The 17665-nt window shown below is 37.3% G+C and overlaps 1 protein-coding gene across 1 annotated transcript in view; it reads right to left on the reverse strand.

Annotated features, from left to right (window-relative positions):
• DTHD1 (death domain containing 1) overlaps window positions 1-17665 on the reverse strand; it is a 55119-nt gene that overhangs the window by 24283 nt on the left and 13171 nt on the right. Inside the window, exons 6-7 of the mRNA XM_024573549.3 lie at window positions 4631-4795; window positions 2647-2936 (exon numbers count right to left, since the gene is read on the reverse strand). Of these exons, the coding sequence (XP_024429317.3) occupies window positions 2647-2936; window positions 4631-4795 (455 nt within the window). The remainder of the gene's footprint in view (window positions 1-2646; window positions 2937-4630; window positions 4796-17665) is intronic.

Here is a 17665-nt window from a genome sequence, read left to right on the forward strand (position 1 = left end):
CCAGCTTGTGTCCAGAAGAATGCCAAAGGTCAATGTAAAAACCAAGAGAAGTACCTATCTATCTATTTTTTCCCCTTAGAAGTAGGAATCAAGTCCATGGCCCATGGTCCTCACCCAAAGGAATCAGCTCTATTCTATATAATGAATGCAGAGATTTTTGACCTTACTCAGAGAGCAGTTATCTAAATTTATTAAAGTTTTAAACACTTAATCACACAATACTCTTGTGTTAAGTCCTTCCTCAAGTGTTTGTCTTCATTCTTTCAATGAATACTCAATAAAGCTAGAGGCTTTAGGCACCATCCTGGGTCAGGGGATTGGATGGAGCTTGCCAACAAGACGGCCCTTCCTTCATGAGACTGTAGTCAGAGAAACTGTCATAGATCAAACAATTACATGAATAAATAGAAGATCGCATCTATGGCAAAGTCCACAAAAGGGAAACACATAGACTCGGAAGAAGTAAAATGAGGACTGACTTAATCAGGAAAGATAGGGAAGGCTTCTCTGGACATGATCATTAAGTGAGATATAACGATGCAGTAGGAGATGATTGTAGGTAGAAGCGGGGGTGGGGGAGAGAGCCTCTAACTTCCAGGCAGAGAGCCTCCAACTTCCTGTCTGAGTTCACAGGAAGGACCCAGGCCCTGATGCAAGGGTGAGTATCAATTCTTTGCTCTTTGCTCCTCTTAAACAGAAGACAATCAGTGAGGCTCCAGAACTGAGCACAGGTTTCTAGGCAAGGCAAAGCAGAAGTGATTCTGGCACCCTGCCTGACTCATTTTCCTTGAGTGAAGATGAGTTCCCCTCTGTTCCTTATTTGGAGGAAAGGTACACACCCGGGCTATCTTCGGGAACTCTTATTTTAGCATCTGCTCCTTCCCGTGACAGGCCGTAGCACACTCAGTACCACTGCCTGGAAGAAGCACAGCAACTCACTTTTGTTTAGGGCAGTAGGTAAACACAGCTGCTGTCTGGAGTATTACAGGAAAGTCATTTGCATTATTTGTTTGGGTGGGTCACTTCCAGTTTTTGATTATCTCTTCTTAGAGAGATAGTCCCAGGGTGGATGCCACAGTTTCTGCTCCAGAAACCAAGTAGGAATGAGGGGGAGGTCTCTTCCTCCCTTCCTTCCTCTTTTTCCGACTTCCTTGACAGTCTCTCACTGAGATCTGTCAGCTGACTCAGATGGCAGAGACTGCTTGTGAGAGTGGAAGAGATCATTCCAATTGGGACGTTTTGGGTTTCACTTACTTCAGAGATTTCAGAAAAAGAGCAGCCTCAGCTTCATTTTTGAAGCAAAAAAGAGCCCATGGGCTTGCAATGATTTCCAGAATCAGAGAGAAAATAAGCATCATAAAAATCAATGGGATCTATTTTCATTTAAAAGTGATCAGAGAAATGTTACTTCAAGCCAAGTCTATTACAAGACTCCTGGCCCAGAAATCCACATAAACTCATCCCTGAGCTCTCCATCGCTCCTCATCTGTAGGTGCATACCTGTTAGATTCCATTCCACCTCAAAGAAAGGACTTAGAGACCGGAAGGCATTGAACTAATAAAAAAGAAATAGCTGTGATAGCAGCTCCCCCCCAAATCCCTTTCTCTGTTCTCTCACACAGCTGCTTTCTGTGTGTTCTCTTTTTTTCTCCCCTTTCTCTTTCCTTCATTTCCTTTTTTCTCTTTTATTTTCACTTATTCCCACCTGTTCTGCCCCCCTCAGACTCACTCACCCTGTTCGTTTTTCTCAGCATCATCACATTTACTGAAAGCCTTCGATGCACCAGGCACTATTCTAGACTCAGGGGTCAACAGCAAGAAAACACAGCCATTGCCCTCGTGAAATTTACATTTCAATGAAGAACAAAGCATAAGCATACGAATGGAACATAAGTAAACAAGCCAATATGTAACATGAGTCCAAATTGGGGTAAGATTTCTAATGGACGTAAAAATCACTAGATCAATGTGAGGATGAGTGGGAGGCAGGGGTGTGCCATCTAGATCAGAGGTACTGAACCGCTTTTTGGCCGTGGACCTTTTTGGAGTTGGGTGAAACCCATTGATTCTTCTCAAAGCAGTCTTTTAAAATAAAATAAATGGAATTATGAATAAGACAATTGTACTGGAATATAGTGCTACCCACCCATCTCTTAGGAGTCCTCTGACCCCAGGTTAGATTGTTTGTAAGACACAAGTTTGGGTGTTACTTTAAGTAGAAGAGGAGTTGTAATTATAAGGTTTTAATGAGAGGAGTAATAAAGTATTTTTTATGTTTTTAAGAGATCGCCATTGTTACTGTATGGAAATAGTGTTCATGTGACTAGTAGTGGAAGCAGAGGACTATTTAGGAGGCAACTGCTCTGATGCGGGAAGGAGATGACCACAGCTTGGACTCAGATAGTAATCATGGAGAAGAAGATTTCTAAAAGAGTGTCACTTAGAATCTGCCCATAAAGGAATATGGTTCCCCTGAAATGCACAGAAAGAGACCGGGAAGAAGTAAATAAGCCTGTTTCTCTTCTTGCTTTTCAAAAGGCCCTCATTCCTCAGAAGTTTTCCTTCCTGATACAAGTTTGGCGAACTCCTTCTGAAGTTTGTGGCTGATAGCCCATAGAATATACAGAAAGATGTCTTTATACTTACTTGAGGCATATATGTTTCCAGTAAACCTCAGAAGAAGTTGTTCTCCTTCTTTCACTTGGAAATGGCAAGACGGCTCTGGAGGACCACTGAAGGCTTCCGAGCGCAAATTCCTAAGCACCTGGTTTAAATCTTTAGAAGGCACTGCCAAAATAATTACTCTATGTGGGTTGTCCTTCCGGTGATACAGTACGATGCAGGCACTGCTACTGAGCATGGCTTCCTCTAAAGATTTCACAAAAGAAACCAAGTGGCTGTTGTCCACAGTGGAAGACAGGTGGAGCACAATAAACCTGCATGGAAGAGAAGAGGCAGGACCTCAGCAAAACATACAGTCTCAGAATTATCACTGATAACTAATAAGACCCAAGAAAGGACACATCATCACCCAAACTTCCTTTAAAATCAAGCATTCTGATCACCACCTGGTTAGATTCATGAATGACTTTCATGGAACCCTTGGCAGTCAGGAAACCAGCTCAAATCAAACCATCTTTAAAGCAGACGTTCCCAAACAAAGAAATTTTGTAGTCTCAGCTCAGCTGCATATTTTAAATTATATTTTAATTAACATTACTAAAGACTATTACTTCAAAATACAGAGGAGAACAATGATCAAAATAACCCATTTACTAGCAATAAGACACCGAATATGTGCATCGTAATTAACCGGGGACTGCAATATTCTTCTCTGTCATGTGCGGCCAGGATTGCTATGGTGGACCCTGTTGTGGGCTGAATTCTGTCCCCTTCCCCCAAACCCATACGCTGAAATCCTAATTCCCAGTGCCTCAGAATGTGACCTTGTTTGGAGATGGGGTCTTCACAGAGGTGAAGTTAAAATAAGGTCATTAGGATGGGCCCCAATCTGATAAGAATGATGTCATAAAAAGGGGAATTTGGGCACAGTGATCTGCACTCAGCGAAAATGCCAGGGGAACATATGGCTGTTGAGCCATCTAGGAGCCAAAGAAGCCACTTGGAACAGATCCTTCCCTCACAGTCCTCAAAAGGAATGAACCTTTCTAACAACGCTTTGATTTTGGTCTTCTAAGGTGCAGAACTGAAACAATACATTTCTGTTGTTCAAGTCTTCCAGTTTTTAATACCTTTCTTTCAGGCAGCCTAGCAAATTAATACAGACCCCTCTGCTTGGGTGGAGCACCCATCCCCCAACTCCTCTCCAGATAACTGCTTGACAGGAGCCCTCCATCCAGAGCAGCCCCAGGCCCACAGACAGGGATGACTGATGCAGAGGTGATAGCCAGACACCTTGGTATTCCTGCAGCACAGGCCTGCTGTGGCATCAGGCTGAGGTTCAAATTCAGCTGGAACCAAAGATGTTCCCACCTTCTTCTCTTGCTCTACCTACATCTTCCATTCCCTTGAGGGCCCTCTTTCAATAAATCACTTGCCTTTACATCTTAGACTCTTTTCTAGGGAACCTGACCCAAGACAATTGTAGATATAAGATGTTCCATGATGAAATAAAGATTATCTTTGGACATGATTGTCCTCTGTGAATGTCTACTTCTCATGAACCTTAAAACGGTATAAAACTCTTCTCATAATGAGCTGTCTAGAAAACATGGAAATGAGAAAGTGAAATGAGGACACAGAAATAACGAATTCAGTTTGTGTATACATAGTTAGGAGATGAGCATAATATGAACAGCTAATTACTATCATTATGGAATTTCAGAAATGAAGGTGCTATTTTAAAACTATTTTGGAGTTATAAGAAACCTGTAAAAATAACTTTAAGTTATGAATGGTTTCCAAAAGCAGTTATTAAGCTCTCATAAGTGAAATTACAGATAGCATATTCATGTCAGTTCTGCTTTGCATTTTAAGCACACCCTAAGGGACTATTCATATTCCTATCTGAAGAATACACACTTAATCCTATGCTCCCATTTCTGTAAACACCAGTGATAAATCATCAGGATAGAATATCATCAACTTTTATTGTTCATTATTGAATTACCTCTCTAAGTGTTCACACAATTCAAATGATATCAAGCCACTCTGCACGGCTCTCACCGCAACATCATCAAGCCCAAACCAACCACTGTCTCGGCTTCTGAATCCCAGTAATTTCAAAGATTCACAGGTGTTGTTCCCAGGTTTTCTTATGGAAGCACTTTTTGTCCTATATAGTGATAGCAGAAGTGAAATTGGTAAAAATTTGCAAAGTATAAATTATATTTAACACATTTCTGTTTTTCATTAAGGGAATAATTTAATAACACTTCATTAAGTATATACTATGTGCCACTAATCAGCTATGCACCAGGACTACAAAGATAAGAAATATATCACCCTTGTGCTACAGAATCTCACAGTATTACAATATTATTCAATCACAGGACAATTATCTGTGTGATTATTAAGGGAATATACATGGTGCTTGTTCAGGGAGGCTCGCAAAGTGAAAATACCGATATTTGAGATGGGCTTTGGAGAATGAGAAGTATTTCCCTACCAGTAAGAAAGTTAAGGGAATGTTCCACAAAGATTAATGCACTCTGACATAAGCTTGGATGCTTTAGGATAGTCAAGAGTAGTAATATAGCATAATAGGTAAGACCACCGACTATGGAACAAGACTGCCTACTTTCTAATCCTGCAGGGGCTCTCCCTCTTATTAACTGTATGGCCATTGGCGAGTTTCTTTTACCTTTCAATTTTCTAATCTGTAAAATGAGACCAAACGGTTGTATCTGCGTTTTAGGATTAAATGAGTTACTATTTAAAGCACTTATCATTTCCATTACCATAAGTGGTTTTAATACTGGCATCCTAATTCCTACAGAAGACAAAGCCAATTCACTTTTTTTTTTTGGTACAATTTTCCTTCTTGCCTAACTGGCCCCACCCAAATGCCCTGAAAGAAGCAGTTGTCTGTTACATGTGGTACTTTCTCCCAACCAGAGCTGATTTGACTAACTGTAGCCCAATTTCCAATACTAAAATGAATTTGGCTTTTTGTTTGGAATTTGAGTGAGTAAGAGGCCCAGAGATTGGCATTTTCCTTTGGTTGCAGTGCCCTGGGCTATGAAAGTGAATGAGCAGAGAGGTCATTAAGAAAGAAAAAATAAATGAGCGAATGCTAAGAAAAAGAAAAAATGAAGATGAAAAAAGCAGCATAGTCCTTGAGATGGAGAAGGCAGAGATTACTATTATGGTCTTACAACAGATCCCTCTTTCCTTGAAGTCACTTAAATGGATATCTGTTCCTCACAACTAAAGGAAGACAAATCCTTGGTACTGAACATCTCTCAGGAAGCAAAACAAACCTAAAACCCTCCCAAAATCTAATGATGCAGCAATCCACAAGGGAACAGAACCATCTTAGCTAGGTACTAAAAATGAAAACCCAACTGTGATTTACACACCTTTATTTTTAAATAGAGTTAGTTATGTTTAAAAGCACCTTAGTGTCACAGGTTGAGCTGTCTATGACCCATAAATTAGCAACTGAACTAGATTTAAACTGTCTACTCTAAAAAGTTTAGACTGTGTCGATTCCTTCAGGAAATCAACTAGATTAAAATCAGGAGGATGGAGAAAAATGACGTTTAGTTTTTGGCTTTTGATTTATAACTCTTGAAGTTAATAATTTACTAACACAGGAAGATACACTCATACTGAATCCAAAATTTTGGTTATTTACTAGAAACTAACTTAATTAAATGTATTTTTTTTTCCTGATGGCAGCTCTTACTTTTTCCTACCAGTAGACTAGATTTTCTGTGGGACTTAGAGGATCTCAATTGGTTGGGGTGACTCTACTTCCAGGCATAGGCAGGTACATAACCTGAGCCAAACAGCGCATTTGGCCTTTTGTAGTGCTGTTTGCCAAAAAATCCAATTTCCCCCCATTTTGAATACAGGATAGGGTTGCACTTCCTTGTCCCAAGTGGTTGGGCGGGGCTTGTGACTAGGTCTGGTGAATGAATAGTGAATAAAGGAAATACATGTCCCCATGAGGCGAAGCATCTAATTGCTACTGTGGGTCTATCCAAACTCCTCTTCTGCAACCATGACAACAGACAGTGGCTGACCTTTAGTGTGAGTCCCAGAGTGAGGACGAGCAAGAAGCAGCCTGCCTTTGATGGCCACATAGCTTATGTGAGACATAGAGACTGTTGGTATAAGCCCTTGAGATACTAGGTTTTTGTTAATATGCTGTAACTCATCTTTCTTGTGGTCCCAGTGGTCTGTTCAGTGAGGGGTTTGTGACCGATTTGGATTAGAATAACACTCTGGGTCTTTATGTATATTTCTGGTTGGGGGGAGCTTCTCTTTTCCACTGCTCTTGAAATTATGATGATGCAGCCATATTGCAGCACGCGGAACGAGCATAACAGCGAATGGAATTGGCACAGAGGAAGACAGAAAGAGAAGCAAGAGACTGGGTTCATTCTGGTTCAGGAAGTATGTAAAGATAAATATATCCCCAGATTTTTAAATTATATGCACCCAAAATTTCCATTTCGTGATTTTTTTTTGGTTTTTCTTCTGTCACTTAAAATCAAGTCCTTAATGATATAAAGATCTAATTTAGACTTCATTTTTTCCAGCTTTCTTGTAATTGTCATATAACAGTGTAACTTTAAGGTACACAATGTGATGATTTGATGGGTGTATTTATTATGAAATGACCACCACAAGAAAGTCAGTTAACACACCCATCTCCTCAAGTTTACACTTCACTATTATAGATGGAATTCTTATGGAAATTAAATGATTTGATGACATCCTTACTTATCCCAGCTCTTCTTAACTCTGCAAATAAATGCTTCCTTTTATATACAGATGGGACAAAAGTAGTTTACAACTGTGAGGATCAAAACACAATTTTTTCTTGTATTGTTATTAATTAATTATTGTATTATTTTCCATATGAACAACTACAAACCTACTTTTGCCCTGCCCTGTGTGCTATTAGCAAGCTTTCCAACTAGTATTGCCTAGCAAGGAATAGCACTTGATCTTACTGCACAAAAGATAACGTTTTGATGTACTAAGAATCCAAGAAAACATAATCAACCTTTATTAAATCAATTTGTTTATTCAAGAAAAACTGACCTTGCTGTTTCTTCAGTTCAAGACTCTTTCCATGTCCTAAATTCCAGGCATTCAGGGAATTACAATTGGTACATTTTGGGTCAAGTGCTCAATTACAATGAACAGGGTCACTGAAGAATATGAAAGGCCCCATTATATCCATATAGATAAAAAGGGAAGTTTCTAGAATTTGTGGTATAATCCCCCCAAAATAAAGTGGCTGAGAAGATAAAAGCAGCAGGTATCTACTCCAGGCTGCATTTCTGTCCCAGGAAAATGCTTAGTGCCACACAGTGAAAGGACACTCATATTTTACCCAAAATAGAAAAGATCTGCTCCAAAGCCTCTCAATATTTTGTTCCCACAAGTAGAAATAGACGTTACTGGGGATTTTTCAAGGACAGTTTCTTTTAATTTTTTTTATACTTTATTTTTTTAGAACAGTTTTAGGTTCATGGCGAAATTGAGAGGAAGGTGCAGCTAGTTCCCAAATGTCTCCTGTCTCCACACATGCATAGCCTTCTCCATTGTGTGTCTTACTTGGTTAACCTGCACTGGCACATCATAATCGCCAGAAGTGCAGTGTGCCTGAGGGGTCACTCCTGGCGTTGTACATTCTGTGGTTGGGTCAAGTGTGTAAGGACATGTATCCATCGTCACAGCACCTTACAGGGTGTTTTCACCACCCCAGAATTTCTTTATGTTCCGCCTCTTAATCCCTCCCCCACCCCAACCTCTGGCAACCACTGATCTTTTTACTGTCTCTATAGTTTTACCTTTTTCAAAATGTCATATAGCATGTATCATAAAGTATAAAGCATTTCCTGAATGGCTTTTTTTTCACTCAGCAATATGCATTTAAGATCCCTCCATGTCTTTTCCTGTGGCTGGATAGCTCATTCATTTCTGGCACTGAATAACATTTTATTGCACAGACATTATTTATGCATTCACCTACTGAATGGTATCTTAGTTGCTCCCAAGTTTGGGCAATTATGGAAAAGCTGCCATAAGATTTGCGTGCAGGTTTTTATGTGAATAGTCTTTGACTCCTTTGGGTAAATACCCCAGGGAGTGCTATTGCTGGATTTTGTGGTCGGTGTGTGTTTAATTTTGTAAGAAACCAACAAACTGTCTTCCAAAGTGGCTATACCTTTCGGAGTTCACACAAGTAACAGGTGGCAATTCCTGCTGCTCCACATCTTCACCAGCATTTGAAGTTGTCGGTGTTCTAGGTTTTGCCCATTCTCATAGGTGTGTGTAGTAGTACCTCGTTGTTTTAATTTGCTTCTTATTGATGACGTATGATATAAAGTATCTTTGCACATGCGTATTTGTTCACTGCTATCTCCTTTGGTGACATGTCCATTAAGGTCTTTGGCGCATTTTCTAAATTGGGTTTTTTGTTTTGTTATTGATGAGTTTTAAGAGTTCTTTGTATATTTTGTGTAACAATATCAGATCTGTCTTTTGCCAACACTTCCTCCCAGTCTATGGCTTATGTTCTCAATCTGTTGCCATTGTCTTTCATAGAGCAGAAGTTTTTCATTTTATGAAGTCCTTCTTATCAATTATTTCTTTCATGGACTGTGCTTCTGGTGTCCTATCTAAAAAGTCATCACCAGACTGAAGATCACCTAGATTTTTAATTGTTATATTCTAGGAGTTTTATAGTTTTGCACTTTACATTTATGTTTATAATTCATTTTGAGTTAATGTTTGTGAAAGATATAAGGTCTGTGTCTAGATTTATTTTTGCATGTGGATGTCCAGCTGTTCCAGCAGCATTTGTTGATAGAATATCTTTGTTCCATTCTATTGTCTTTAGCTTTGTCAGAGATCAATTGATTATATTTATATGGACCTATTGCTAGGCTTTCTGCTCTGTTTCATTGCTCTATCTGTCTATTCTTTATGCAATACCACTGTCTTGATTAGTGTGGCTTTGTAGCAAAGTCCTGTTGTCAGGTAGGGTCGGTCTTCCAGCTTTGTTCTCCTCCAATATTGTGGTGGCTATTCTGAGTGGTAATTTTTTTATTTGAAAAATAAAATTAAATTCTTCCTCACATGGTTTTCCAAACCACAAGTAATATTGTATGCTTTTAGGTTAAATGTATATAATAAATTAAACATATTTCCAGTACACTACCACCAAATTTAATAAATGTGAAAAATTATATTTGCTCGGTAAGCATGTGCCCCAAAATTTTACCAAAACCATTTCACTTTATTAAATGAGACAACATAGTACTGGTTGCTGAGTGCAAAAAAATATATAGGATGTGTAATTTTATTATTTATAAGAATACCATTTCTTAATGTAAAATATGGTGGCTGTAGTTGATAACATGGTATTATATAACTGAGATTTGCTGAGGGTGAAATTTAAACATTCTCACTAAAAATAAAAATGAAAGAGCTAAATATGTGAGGTGACGCATGTGCTAACTAAGTGGGAGAGCCCCTTTCACCAGGTGAACCCATTTAAACTCACCATGATGTCTGCTTTAAATATCTCAGTTTTACTTGTCAATTATACCTCAGTAAAGTGAAAACAAATGAATAAAATAATCCTTTCTGTTTAGGTTGACTCTCTAATATGTTAAACATTTAAAACACAAAACCCAAAGTTATAAATAACAAAGCAAGAGAGTAAGTAATCTATGGCCTCTCCCTCTCTAATGCCAAAGAACTAGATCCTGATAAACCTTTTCTTTAATATATTTTTTGGCTAGAATAAGCAAGAGGAATCTTAAAGGAATGTTCCAAATTCCCCTCCAAAAAGTGTATGAAATGTATGAAGCCAGGGTTGACGATGAGGGGTAAATGGACAGAGATGATGGGACTAGTAGGACAACTTTCTTTCCAACAATGTAGATATGGGAGAAAAAAGTTGTAAGTAATAATCAAACAATCGGAGCAAGGAACCGTGATCCTTGGATTCCATCCATGAAAGGTTTATTCAAGATCTTAACCAAGATTCTCAAGGAAGCTCCTGTAGCCCCAAGTGGATCTCAGCAGAGACAGAAGCAAGTGGCACCTGGAGGAAACAAGCTCCATTCATGCCTGCTGAATTCTCCTCTACCCATACTCAGAAAGAAAGGCCCCACACGTATAAGGAGGTAAATACCAGGAGTGACAGCAGAAGCAACAGGCAAGACCCTCCAAGACCACAGACATCAGAATTAGTACCTACAGAATGGAAACAACTATATGTGAAAAGCTTAATAAGATAAAGGACAGTACCATAAAAATAAGCAGGCAGCAAGAGACTTCCAGGAATGACTGGGGAGATGTGAATAAGAGCTAAAAAAGCAAAGCCTTAATACATAAAATACATAAACGCTGGAGATAATAACTCAATGATAGATCAAAAGTAGATTTTAAAAGTATACACCATTTGTGGCATTCAAATTGGAATATGAAGAAATTACCATGACTACAGTATGCAGAGACAGGAAGGTGGGAATGTAAAAGAGGAGAAAGGAAATATGGAATTTAGAAAGAGATGGCCTAATATACATTTAATTGAAATACAGAAGTACTGAATAGGTAAAATGGGAAAGAGGCAATATTTGAACAGAAAAAAATACCAGGATTTTTCAGAAAAGTAAAAAGACAGAAATTTTTTCTTCAGGAAGCCCAATGTATTTCATTCGGAAAAAGCTTTTAAAATTTACATCTAAATACTTAATAGAAAAATGCAGAACATCAAATACCAAGAAAAGATCTTAAAAGTAGCCAACAAGATAAAGCAGATCATCCAAAAAGTCCGGAAAATTAAATTCACTGCAGTCTTTACAACATCAATTAAAAAAAGATCCATAAACAATGGAATAATGTCTCCAAAGAAATGAGTAGGAAAAAAAATCAACGTAAATCTAGAATCTCATGCCTTAGCTAGTCTCCAAAGATGCTGAACATACCTGTTAATACTCACGCCCTTGTGTAGCACTCTCCCACAGTGAACTGGAGCTCCCTCTGCCCCTCACTTTAACCAGTAGAAAGGTACAGAGCTGATAATCTGATCATTCCAGATTTAAGAAGTAAGAAAGCCCAGCGGTGTCTCCTTTTGTACATTCTGAAGCCCTGGGATCTTCCATGTAAGGAGTCCAGCTATGCTCCTGGAAAGACCACAGGGCAGAAAGAGGCTGCCACGTGGTCTTTTTTATGGGGAAGTCAGGTGGAAAGGAAAAGGCCTTGGAAGTACATGGAGAGAGAATGAAGCCCAACCATTGCTGCATATAGCTGAGCCCAGGCCCCAGCGGTCACTCACTGTCCAGGCTCCAGACACGTACATGAAGCCATCTTGAACTTCCCAGCCTCAGACACTATCTTGCCAAAATGATTAACAACCTCCAAGCAAGAGAACCCTTTAGTGAGATCTCCCCCAAACCACAACATCATGAGAAATAACGAAATGGTTGTTGTTTAGAGTAGTTTGATATGCAGAAATAGTAACTGAAGTGCTCAGTAAAATTATATTTGAAGAAAAAGTATATATAGATAAATGGAAAGACATCCCATGCTCATGGATTAGAAGAATTAATATTATTAAAATATTCATACTGCCCAAAGTTATCTATAGATTCAATACTATCCTTATAAAAATCCCAGTGGCATTCTTTACAGAAGTAGAGAAAACAATCCTACAATTCATACAGAACCCAAAGAGAACCTGGATAGCCAAAATAATCCTGAGCAAGAAAAATACAGCTGGAAGTATAGTGCTTTCTGATTTCAAAATGTGAAAATGTTACTGTAGCTTTTTAATATAATAGTATGACACTGGCATAAAATCAGACACATAGACCAATTGGAGCAGAACAGACAGCCCAGAAATAAATCCACACGTCTATTATTGACTCATCTTTGACAAGGATGCCAAAAACACAATAGAGAAAGGACTCTCAGTTCGCTAAATGGTTTTGGGAAAACCAGATATCCACACACAGAGGAATAAAATTGGACTCTTATCTGAAACTATATACAGATAAACTCCAAACCGATTAGAGACTTAAACGTGATGACTGGAAGGGAAAACAAATCTGTCGTTGCCTGAAGATGATGTAAGAGTTTACACAGAAAACTTGAAGGGATCCTCAAAACATATTAGAAACAATTAGAGCATTTAGAAAGACACTGGCTTCAATGCCATTGTTGAAAAACCACTGTATTCACGTACACACATACCTCCAACAAAGAGAAAACAAGTATTTTAAATACCATTTACAATAGCAGCCTAAATTATAAGGGATTGAGGAGTAAGTCTAGCAAAGCGCATGTAGTTCATGTATGGTACCTTTGATAACATGTCATTGGAAGACATTAGATATACAAGTAAGAAGTATATATTATTACAATAGCTTAAAAGACTCAATAGGGTAAAGGTTTTCTTTTTCTCCAAATTGACCTATAGTCAGAGGCAACCAAAGCCCCAACAAAGTTTGTTCTGTGGAGCTTGACAAACTGATTCTATTTTATATAAATGGAAACATTTCAAAATAAAATTTCCCCTAAAGAAGAATATGATATGATTTACCTACCAGGTATCAACTTCTTATAAAGCCATAATTATTAAAACAGTATTAGTTTGGCTCAAAAGTAGATAAAAAGATGAACCAGTAGAACAGCTCAGACTAAGGAAATCTGTTATATGATAGAGGATGCATTGCAGACCATTGGCGAAAGAAAGCATCGTTTAATAGCAATGCTGGGAGAAAATGTTATCCACATGGAAAAAAAATTAAATTCTTACATCACACTGTATGTAAAAATCAATTTCAGATGAATTGAAGACATAAAATTCAAACTTTAAAAATTATGCGCTAATAAAGATGAAAATTTTTCATCATTTCAGGAGATAGATGGTTTTAAAGCCTGATTTTTTAAAAAAGCACTAATTATAAAGAAAATTATAATAAATTTAGCACATTAATATGAAAATACAGGTCACAGACTGACAAAGGACTAACATTGAGAATGTGATGAGAAGTGCTACAATTCAAGGTAAAAATTCAAGATGAGCAGAGAAAGTAACAGGTATTTCACATAGAAGAAAGCAAAGATGCCTAACCAAAGAGATTATGAAAGTTGTCGTTTTCACTGTTGTCAGAACAGTGTAGATTAAAGCCCCATGAGATGCATTTTACCCCTATGAGATTTTCAAAATCACAAAATCTGACAATATGCAAATCTGGAGAAGACGAGGAGCAAGAGCAGGAGATTGTAATTAAGTTCTACCATTTTGTAAAACTTGAAAAATTGAATGTGTGCATGCCTATGACTCAACAATTAGTTTTCTAGTTATTTACTCTGAAGAAGTACTTGCTCAAATATACTTTGAGTCAAGAATAGTTACAAGAGTGCTGTCTGTATTAGAAAAAAAAAAAGGGAAAGAACCCAAATGTCCATCAGTAGGAAAGTAGATAAATAAAATATGTAGTGATTCAATAGAATATTATATAGATGTGAAAATGAATACACACAACTGTAAAGGAAGAAGCAAGACACAGGACTGTACACAGTAGAATACCATGTTTACTTTTATCAAGCACAAAGCCTAAGAACACATTGCATAGAGATGAATAAAGACATGTGATTACAAATAAAATAAATATCAGCAAAAAATGACCTGAAACTTCCAAATAGTGGTTTGAATGAAGAGCAGTTATGTAGTGAGGCTATGGGTGGAACAGGGGGGAGCAAGTAAGGAGACATAGTTGTATAGACAATATCCAGTTTCTTGAGTTATGTGGTAGTTTTACCAGTTTGCCTGTTTTATTATTATGTGATTTGACATATGTTTTACAAATATTCTTGTGTCTGACTCACATGTTACAATGAAATAAAATAATCTTAAAATCAAGAGCATTATGTAGAAATGACCATTTTTTCACGAGCAGCTCTTTGGATCTAACTCTCTAAGGTATTTCTTATATGATGTGAAATGTTTCTATTTAATAAATTTCCCCTTTGCTACTGTGAAGAAATCTTTTCTGGCTCACAATGAAAGGACTTTCATCTTTTCCCCAGAAATCATTCAGACATACAGGTTTGTAATGCAATAAGGACCTTTAATTTTCGTAATCAGGCTATGTTTTGGCCTCAACCAGGTTTTATCTTTATTATGTTATGAGGCATGGATTGCTACACTGTGTGTCTGTTTCCATAGAAAATATTCAACTGTCTTTCACCCTGTGAGGAAAGCATATTAAATAAATACAGATTTATTTAATCACTGATACAGATTCTCATTCGATTGTTTTATGCTCCACTGCATGGAGAAAATGCACCTACCATATCTAGCACGAATAATAACAGAGCATATTACGTCAATTTAGCATTGTCAAAGGTATAGAGGAATTAATAATGTAATTTGCATTTCCACAAATTTATTCATTAATTCCTTTAATTCACCTAACATTTTTGGAGTGTGTTCTGTGTTCTACTTGTGCTGAGTGATGATAAATGATTAAAAGTACTTAATAATACTACCATGTGATACAAGACGTGCACAAAGAATGGGCTGACACAGAGGAGCAATTGGTCCCTCTGGGAGAGCTTAGATGTCTTGACAGGTAAGGAAAGAGTGGAGCTGTCACTTACAAAATGAACAAGAGCTCTCCAGTTAAACATGGTAGAAAAAGAGTTTTCTAATAGAGAGATCATGTACTAAGGCAAAGAAAAATGGAGAAGAAAAAAAGTCCGGCACTTTTTGTCCAATTGAATTGACAACAAATGGCCATCTTCTCACTTCATAGGAATGCTAGCCAAAATGTCACATGCGCACTGGAGGAACTGAAAATACGGGGAGGAAAGTCCCCTAGATCTGGAAACAAGTAAAAAACAATCTCAAAAAGCCAGAATGCTCTTCTTTCCCTAGGGAGCAAAAGGAACTGGTTCTATTGATAGGCCCACCCTGGTCAGCCTCCCCCACCCCACCAACCATGCACCCACACCAGGTGTATGGGGGATGGCACTTAGCATACATTAGATACAGCCTCCAGCTGCTAGTGGGAACCAAGTCATAAAGCCGGAGTCTCGAAAGGGCAGCGTCACCCATGAAATGAGAAATGGCAAAATAACCCAAATCTCTTTGAACATTTGTGCAAGAAAGCAACAAAGAAGCACATAAAAGCTGCTCTGGGTGGGAGGAAAGGGAAAAGCTGATCTGATCAAAAATTATAACCAATACTTAGAAATGAATTTCTAAGGGTAAGATGGAATGGAATTAGTACGATAGACAATTACTAGATTATACCATGCTAATAGATATGATAGTGATCCTTATGCTAATAAGTGATAGAATAATCTGAATGAGACCACAAAATGAGCATGTTTATAATGACTAAAGGAATAAAGGAAGACATAGGAAGCATGATGACACAACAAAAACAAAAAACATGGAGCTTGGAAAATGAAGATTTTTAAAATTTAGTAATAGCTGCTTAGAAACAAAAATTATAATTGTAGAAATGAACAGTTTAAACAACTGTTGGAAAAATTGGTAAGATATATGATAAACCTAAGGAAATTACCCCAAATATAGCATAAAATATTAAAGATGATGAAGAAATTATATTTAACCCATTTATATTTATTTAATATAATTGATGATTTTACTTATATCAACTTTTCTCTTTAATGTCACCATGCTGTTTTCTTTCCTTTATCTGTCACATGAGCATCCTCATTTCTTTCTTTTTGCTTTTATATTATTATTATTTATATTCAATACCAAATTTTTAAAAAATCTCTTAAATTCTACTTTATCAAGTCAGCTCACTAACTTTATCTATTTGTTTTGTTAAGAACATGTGAGTAGTGCATTTTTGTGAGCCCTTATATTAAAGAAAAAAGAAAGAAAAACTCCTTTATGTGTAATAACCCTAATTTCACGACACCTTCCCTTCAAAACCTTGGAGGTTTTAGTCCATGTTTTATCTTGATACTTAGTGTGGCAATGGATGAGACTGAGGCTAGACTGATTTCCTTCCTTCTTAAAGTGTTTCTACTAAAAATGGATGCTGATAGAATTATATTTATTTAAACAGACATTTCAATTTTTCATGTTATGTCTCAGTATGGATTTTTTTTAATAAATTTTGTCTAGCAATCATTCAGTACTTTCTAGCTCACAGTTTTCATCAACATCAGAAAATTATGTTCAACTATACTTTTGATTAATTCTTCATTTATAGCTGTTTTGATTTCTTCTTTGATGGCATCTGTAATTTTTAGGTTATATCACTTCAAGTGATTTCTTGTCATACCTTGGTGCCTTTTCACCTCAGCTCATCATCTTTGTATCTCATCTTGTTGTCCTTTATAAAAAAATTTTATTTGTACTTACAGTTTACAGTCAATATTGTTTTATGTTTCATCCTGTTGCCCTTTTATCTTTTCCTAGTCTATTTTTTCTGATGGCTTTTTTGGAAATTTTCCTTACTAGACACTACTAAATTTACAAAATAGAATTCTATGATATTCTTCAGGAAACTGTAATTCTCATTATTCAGATTTCTGTGAAATGTCAAGATGAGTTTTTTCTTTATTTCTGTTTTTTGTTGTTTTTGTTTTTCTTTTAATATCTTGGTATTGATAGGTATTGTGTTTGTTTGTTTTTTTACCCTGAAGACACCAAGTAGGATTTTGGTTTTCTTATTATTCTTAAATGAATATTTGTTTATGCGCTTTCAGTTTGGTAGCCATTTGAATCTCTGACAGATTTAAATAGCAGGTCCGTGTGCATCATTCTGTGTTGGGAACCATCCTGCCTGGTTTCAGAGGCTGTAACCCCTCATGGTTAAGCCTGAGTCAGAGTTGGGACCATAAGCCACTACGGAGACAAAGCTTGTCTCCCTGGCAGAAGTGCCACTTCTGCCCACTTCACCCTGCTTGGCCCTGAGCTTGGCCAGTTAGCCAATGACGGGTAAGAATCCTCAAG

This window comes from Desmodus rotundus, chromosome 4 (genome assembly GCF_022682495.2).
Source record: "Desmodus rotundus isolate HL8 chromosome 4, HLdesRot8A.1, whole genome shotgun sequence".
Classification (NCBI taxonomy): domain Eukaryota; kingdom Metazoa; phylum Chordata; class Mammalia; order Chiroptera; family Phyllostomidae; genus Desmodus; species Desmodus rotundus.